At 30.0% G+C, this 8,411-nt stretch overlaps 1 protein-coding gene across 1 annotated transcript; it reads right to left on the minus strand.

The window, feature by feature from the left end:
* Window positions 1-3,111: 3,111 nt before the first annotated feature.
* On the minus strand, window positions 3,112-7,232 carry LOC136221855 (uncharacterized). Its single transcript, XM_066009309.1, has 2 exons — window positions 7,074-7,232; window positions 3,112-3,714 (listed from the first exon to the last, which is right to left on the minus strand). Exons 1-2 carry the CDS (start codon window positions 7,207-7,209, stop codon window positions 3,347-3,349), a joined length of 504 nt encoding a protein of 167 aa, XP_065865381.1. The 5' UTR covers window positions 7,210-7,232; the 3' UTR covers window positions 3,112-3,346.
* Between the last annotated feature and the right edge of the window lie 1,179 nt (window positions 7,233-8,411).

Genomic DNA, 8,411 nt, shown 5'->3' on the forward strand with positions numbered 1-8,411 from the left:
CATTCAATAAGTTCAGCACTTATAATATTCAGCACTTAAAATTCAGTACTTATTTTTTCAGCACTTAATTTTCAGTTTTATCAAACAGCACCTAATTCTTTGGGTACCTCGATTTCTACAATTGGTTTATCCAATTTCCTGATTTTTTTTCTTTTTATTCCTTTACTATATTATTCTTATTAGGACAAAAAGAAAAAAATTTGATACTCAAAATATTAAAATTGAACTGATGGTTAGTTATAATTAGAGAATAATGAAATTGGTCTTAAAGTTAAAAGCCAAAATTTATTTAATTTAAATCGAAGTTTAAATAAATACCCGAAATGGTAAATTTTGATAAATTAATTCAAATACAATTATTTTTAACAGCAAAAATTTATAAAATTTGTGTCAATTCATCAAAATTTATAATTTAAAGACTGAGTTAGTATCAAAATTTTGATTAATTTTGATTTAGGTTAAATTAATTCTGACTGTGAAGTTTGAAAGCGATTTTAACCCTTAATTCATTATCATTTGGATTAAAGTGTAAAAATACTTCTAACATTTTGGGTCAAGAGCAATGTTTTCTCTAACGTCTAAAATTGTGCAATTTTACTCCTAAAGTTCAAAGCCAATAACAATTTTACCCATAACGTTGAAAAATTGGGTCAATGTTAGACACTATTATAAAACACAGATATTTTTGTTCCTTATTCTGCACCAGTTGCATAACAATTCGTTCTAAAAAAAGGATTTTATGGTTTTTATAATTTAATAATAGAATTGGAGATCAATATTTATAAATTCGGTGAATTTTTTAAATTTTTTTTGTGTAACTCGTACAAAAACACAATATGTTTTTTTTATTTTTTTTTTCACATCCCAACATATGTTTGTGATTTGTTACTGTTAAAATGACGTACGTGTGAAGTATAAATGCCAAGATTCATGATCGAGAAGACAGTTTGATAAATTATTTCTGAAATTGACCTAATTTATCAATGTTAGGGCTAAAATTGCACTATTTTAGACGTTATGGAGTAAAATTACTCCTGATCCAAAACGTCAGGGGTATTTTTGTACCTTAACCCTTATCATTTTCTATATTTAACTTTTCATTAACAAAACAGTTTAACAATTTAACATTTTCAATTTAACAATTTAGCAATTACAAAAGCCTTAATCAATTACAAAATTCTTAAACAATGTACTTTGATATATCATAATTAAAATTATTTATTTGTACATTTTTTATTTTACACTGCATATAGGTTGCCCCCACTAGTTGTAAATTCTGGATCCGTCCCTGATTTCAATGATATTGTTTTTGAAATCTTTATAAGGATATATGTTACAAATATACATAGTTTCCATATTAAATTATTTTATATTATTGTTTTTAGATAATATAATACAAATCCGATTAATCATATATATGATGACTGGTGGTGAATTTCTGATCGGTGTCCTTCTTTGCGGGGGGCGCCGTTGGGATCGGCGGGGGAAGCTCTGATGCCAAAGTCAGTATAAAGTAATAAAGTAAACTGTAAGCACAAGGTAGGGTTAAGGAGAGCGTGAATGTGTACCTCGATAGCTTGGGATGCAAGCTATTTATAGTCGTGTAGTTGTAACTCTTGGTAACTAGAAAGTCTCCATTAATGCTTCATTAATGGCGGTTACTGATCTCATTCAAGTATGACCGTTAGCTCATTAATGGGTTATTAGTTGCCTTTATCGGGAATCGGCTCAACCGTTCTATGGGCGGATCGAGGTGTGATGGCGGGTCTCCCGAGTGTTTGACTACGGATAGCGTATGGAGGAATCTATGTGATCCGCCATCTTGATACGCCATAGCTTTCCCGATCATCGTGATATGCGGTCGTTTGATCAATTTCCCTTTTAGTCCCGTAAATAATATCCGGATGTTATCAATTTATTTCTTGATTAATGTCCAAAGGCTATGTCCGCTGGACTAGAGTCTAGCATTCTTTACAACATTGCTATATAATCAAACTAGACATTAAGCATCTCATATTGATTAGCGATAGCATTCTTTACAACATTGCTATATAATCAAACTAGACATTAAGCATCTCATATTGGTGAAAACACACCAAGTAATGGTACTTTGTCAAAAGTGAATATAGCTCGATTATTATTTTTAATAATAGTATTTCTATAAAAGTGAATATAAAACTACGTAGTTTTGTGTGAAATTTTAGTTTTGTAGGTTTCAAACCACATAGTTATGTGTTAAACGAATTTCAAATAATAAACATTACTCGCTCCATTCCCTTATATAAGTCATTTTAGGGTATTTCATATAAATTAAGAAATATATTGGTTAACTAAAATAAATTATCTTTCATGTCACTATTGGGGAATAAGAATTGAAATATTAAAAAACATATGTACCAATATAAAAAATTTAATATTTGGACCAAAAAACTAAACTAAAAGTTTTTGGAATTCTAGAATGACTTATATTTAGGGAAAAAACTAAATTGCTAGAATGGTCAATATAAAGGAATGGATGGAGTAATTAATGGGTTGTTCACGATCATATATATATAAACAATAATTTGTGATATTTAAAAACAGGGTAAATTACACTCATGGCTACTAAACTTTACCCATTTTAACATTGTGACCACTGAATTTCAATTCTTAACGGTATGACCATTAAACTTTACACTTTTTAACACCAGTAACCACTCAACTTTAACCAAGTCCTCAAAATGACCGTTAACGATCTCAAAATAAAAATATTAAAGAATTAAAATTGTTCAGAACGACATTTACCATGAAACCACATTTTTTATTTTCCAAGATCACATTTTTTAGAGCTTTCTCTCTCTAAAAGTTCTCTCTCTCTATCCTAACCAAACAACACCTAAATGACCTGAAAACGAAAATTTTCAAGAATTAAAATTCCTTAGAATATCATTAACTCTTCGATTTTTTTATTTTCAGATTGTCAGCGGACGTTTTGAGGCTTTGAGTGGCCACCGGTGTTAAAAAGTATAAAGTTCAGTGGTCATACTGTTAAGAATTGAATTTCAGTGGCCACAACGTTAAATGGATATATAAAGTTCGGTGGCCATGGGTGTAATTTACCCTTTAAAAACATAACAAAAGTGTATATAAATTACATAACTAATTAATTATACATAATTGATTCTCAAAATACTACAAAGCTTCAACCTTTTGTTACATTATTCACTTAATTAACAACATTGAAATCCTAATACACCCAAATCCCAAATACAAGAACTACATAACATATATATTAAACTTCTTTGAGATTACTCACATACACATATATATAAATATAAACCATATTATAAAAACTAAATGTACACAGTCATGGAATACCAATGATAGGGAAGAAAGGAATATAGTAACTAGAAGGAGCCAAACCCCACTCTTTAGGAAGAGGAAGATCAATAGTCTTAGATTCATTAATCCCATTTAGGGTTTTTGATGAGGTGGAAAATGCAAGAGGAGTAGAGATAGTGTATGATGAGTCATCTTTTTTCACTATCTTTGAAACCATGTTTTTGTTTGTTGCATAGATTTGGGTTGTACCACCCATAAGCTTAGCTAAGCAATTTAATGGAGTTGATGTTGATGTTGAAGTTGTTGGAAGATCAACTTCAAAAGATCCTTCACTCTTTGTTGTTGTTGTTGCCAGTTTTTTCACATTTTCACACTTCACTGATACTATGGTTCCTGTATCAATTTCAACAACTCATAGTTAATATATGTTTATTATATCTTAGGATCGGGTCGAGATCAAATTTGACCCGAACGTTTTTTTAAGAAGTGCATGTATAGTTCTAACGTATAAAATGGTGTATATTTAACTCTAATGTTTCTAAGCAAGATCAATTTCAACCTTACGTTGCAAAAAAATTGAAAAGACTGCTTTCATTGTTATCTAACTGTCACGTCGGAACTTCTAAACAAGTTTGTCGATAAACTGAAGTAGTTTCGTAAATTTTTTGTTGGTTATTTGCAACACAGTAAACATTTTAGACAATTTGATAAAAAAAATTTTTGTAAATTATGGGTCCGTTTGTTCCAGATGTTCCTGTTTGCTGTTTGTTCTAACATATTAGTTGTTTTTTTCTGCAAAAAACAATTGTTTCGGAATTTTACCAAACACTTTCGATCTTCTGTTTAGTATTAAAAGGCAAAAAGCAGTTCCAAATAATGAAAACAAACGGACATTATATTTAGACTTGTCAGCTCGGATACTCTCCCGACCGTCCAGACCCGTGTCCCTTGGATCGGGTTTTGATAATGAAAATTTATTTTAGGTCCCGACCCACTAAAGTCCGCCTTATTAGTATATAATTAGTAATTTATATATTTATAATTAAAAATGAAGTATATTTTTTTTAAGATTGCCTTATATGGGTTGGGTTTGAGATTATTTTTTTAAGTCCGAGTCTGCCTAAATTAATAGCGGGCTGGACGCCTAAATTAATAGCGGATTGTGCTGGACTTGGGATGAGCATTTTTACATAAAAACCAGTTATGCCCAACAGTCTGACCCATGGATAGGATTACTTATATGTAGCAGACTTGGTTGTTAACATTTTAACAAGTTTTTTGTAATTGTGTTAATAACACATTAAATATCTTTGACATAATTGGTATTTGAAAGGTCCGATGTGACAGTTAAATAACTCTTGTGGTAATTTAAAATAAATCTTGTGGTTTGTTTAATTTGTAAAGGCAATTCTCATGGTTTAAAGTTTGCAAACATGAGTTTTGTATTTTGTGCAATTTACAAACTCACTTATTTTGTCAAAATTTGTTGTTGTGACTATTGACCCCAAAACGAAGCCATTTGAAACAATTAAAAAAATGACTTTACAAATTACCTAAAATACAAGGCCTGATTTTTACAAATTAACTAAATTACAAATTTTTTTTGTTTTTGTAGAAAAATTGGCTCACAAATTTTTAAACTGTAAATTTCACAAAATACAAAGTCATTACTTGCAAACTTTTAAACCATGGAACTGTCTTTTTAAATTGACCAAACCACAAAATTTATTTTTATTTTTCTCTAATTAATATTAATAGGCTAAGTCGCATTGAACCAATCCAGTGTTATTTCTATAAAACCGAAACCCACACTTCATATAAGCGGGCTTTACCAAACCTAAGTCTAGAGTCATTTTTTTTTATCTAAGTCCGACTTATTAGACACGGACCGGACGGGAAATTTATATGTTAGGGTGTGTTTGTCTGGAGGAACAAAAAGAATTAGACATGGATAAAGAAAGTTGGATCTATTTATATGATCTACAAAATTACCGAGAAATTTTATTAAATATCCTAAATTTGCAAATTGGTGAATCATATTATTCTTATGTATGTGATGTAATTCCACATTTAAAGGTATTTTGTAATTACTACATAATCATACACTTAAAATTCTAACTATTCTATTCTCATACATATGAACTTCTAAATTTAGATTTATTATATATCTGAATTTGTCAATTTTAGACTTCAACACTGTTATTTGCTTATTTGGCAAACTTTAAATCTAAAGTAACATATTTTTTAATATAAAATGTATCAAATTAACAAATAAGAGTGTTAGGTATCCAAATCAATAATTCAGATGTAAAATAGGTTTAAATTGAAGGTAAATTACATCCATGGCCATTGAATTTTATCAATTTTAATATTATGGCCAATGAACTTCAATTCTTAACGGTATGACCATTAAACTTTTCTTTTTTTTTAATATCAATGGTCACTCAATGTCTTAAAACGATCGTTGACGGATTCAAAATAAAAAAAATTCGAAGAGTTAATGATATTCTAAGGAACTTTAAGGAACTTTAATTCTTGAAAATTTTCATTTCACGGTCATTTAGGTGTTGTTTGTTTAGGAGAGATAAAAAAATTAGAGAGAGAAAACTCCAAAAATGTGATTTTGGAAAATAAAAAATGTGGTTTCATGGTAAATATCGTTCTGAACAACTTTAATTTTTTAATACTTTCAGTTTGAGATCATTAACGGTCATTTTGAGGAGTTAGTGAAAGTTGAGTGGCCACTGGTTATAAGTGTAAAGTTTAGTGACCATAACATTAAGAATTGATGTTCAGTGACTATAATATTAAAATGGATAAAGTTTTTTTTTAAAAAAAATAGGTAAAGTTTAATGACCATGGGTGTAATTTACCCTTTAAATTGATAAGTTCGGTATACTATTGATGAAGGTATAAGCACACCTGTCAAACAACCCATCATTGAATCATAATATTGATATATATCATTTTAGCTAATGTGAGTTGAACAATAAATATGATATATCACAAATTGCACTAATGATCACTGAAGTTTGGAGTTAATTTCAAAAATATCATTGAACTTCATTTTATTTGCAATAAAATCATTTTTTCTTTTTATTTCAATAAAAGTATTCTAAGAAATTCAAATTAAAAAAACTCAATGAAATAGTGATATAATAACCACACAGAGAAAAACTCTGATATATATATATAATATGATAGCCACGTGCCAACCACGTGTATATCATGTCACAGCTAAAAAAATACAAAAAAAACATTTTTTTATTGCTTACACGGTTTCAATCAATTGAATTAAATAAATAATAATTATAATATATTTATTTACTTTTACTGTCATCTGACTATTTTGTCGTAAGTAAAAAGTTAGTGTGGTTGTCATATCACTATTAATATCATTTTTTATCTAAAATGTCCGGAATGATTTTATTGAAACAAAACGAAGTTTATAAGATATTTATTTATTTTTTTTTTCTCTTGTTTGGTTTTTCATATTAAAAATGTGAGTTTTGTTTCGAGGAATCTCTTGAAAAACAGTTTTTCCAACACTAACAGTAAACAACAAGTAAACCAAACGGGCACTCACTCGTCTTTTTTAAACTAACTTCACTTCAGCTACCTTTTGGTGCAATTAACCCATCACAAAACACACTAATATATATATATATATATATATATATATATATATATATATATATATATATATATATATATATAACCTTAAACTTAGCCAAATGATGAAAAAAGGTTACCTGAAAAGTCATAGTTGGGAGTGCAATCAAGGCATGAAACCTTGGCTTTGAGAAGTTGTTGGGATGTTGAGAGTTGAAACCCAGAAAATGAAATTGCTAAAGCAAAGAGAAGAAGAAGATTAAGAAAAGCAGCCATTGGAGAAAATAGAGATAAGAAAGAATGAAGAAGTCGCAGGTTATAAATAAGCAGAAAAAATAGCAGACAACATATTTATTTAATGGCTCCCATTTATCAGTGTATTAATGGCAGTAGTTGATGTTGAACCAGAAACTGCATTTAATGTTTTCATGTGAACCTCTCTCACTAGTCATCTATACTTGGGTTCATTACTACAGTTGGAAGTAGGGTTCACAATTCGGTTTTCTAAATGTTATTTTTATATTTTATGTTATTGTAGGAATATTTCTAGAGAACGTTCTTTACACGTGGATCAACGTCATCCTTTGAATCATGATGATTTGCAGTAACCGTCTTATTCGAAGTAAGGAATATCCATCCGACCACGTGGATTAATATCATATTCGGTTTTAGTCCTTCCGTCTGTTTATTAGATTTTTTACCGTTTATTAATTCAGAAATGACTAAATTACGTTTTACTATTTATCAGTCAAAAGCAATTCACATATCTATGTCTTTCTCTCACAACTCGCACTCACAAAAAAAATGGAGAAAGGATTGAATCCATAATCGAATCACGCATGCTCACTCTTCCTGTTTGAATTGAAACTAGAAATCGACTCAAATCTCTCTCGCTTACTCTTTATGTTAGAATTGAAGGTGGAAATCCTCTTACTCTCAATGGTGAATTTAATTTCCTCCATATTCTCAACTCATGTTTACTGCCAACTGCTTCAATGATGACGAAAGATGTTTCTGCTAATCTAAATTGACTAACGGAATCTTCATAAGAGTCTAATGGCAGAGACTAAACAGTTCATCGAGAAAAATGTTAGGGACCTTACCGTGTGTTTTTGAAAATACAGGGACTAAACAGTATGTTTTGTCAAAATATAGGGACTAATAAATTAATTACTCTTTTATGTTTTATGTTATTGTAGGAATATTTCTAGAGAACATCCTTTACACGTGGATCAATGTCATCCTTTTGAATCAGGATGATTCATAATAACCGTGTAACGATCCGGTCCGGAGTGGGTGGCGTCGGAGTAGAAGGTCTGAGCAAGGAACGACCCTAAGGGATGACGATGGGGCAGGAATGAACTAAATCTCATATCGGAAAGGGGGAGAGAGTGTGATTAGGGCTTATTGTTGTCCTCCGAACAGACTCTAGCAAGTGCACTAGATACAAGTAATAAAGTAATAAGTCGAGTATCGTC

Source organism: Euphorbia lathyris, chromosome 3 (genome assembly GCF_963576675.1).
Source record: "Euphorbia lathyris chromosome 3, ddEupLath1.1, whole genome shotgun sequence".
NCBI classification, from domain to species: domain Eukaryota; kingdom Viridiplantae; phylum Streptophyta; class Magnoliopsida; order Malpighiales; family Euphorbiaceae; genus Euphorbia; species Euphorbia lathyris.

Coding starts and splice junctions, on each gene's coding strand:
- LOC136221855 (XM_066009309.1), bottom strand. CDS start 7,209: ATGGCTGCTTTTCTTAATCTTCTTCTTCTCTTTGCTTTAGCAATTTCA. Junction 3,715..7,073: donor TCCCAACTATGACTTTTCAG/GTAACCTTTTTT, acceptor AAATTGATACAG/GAACCATAGTATCAGTGAAG.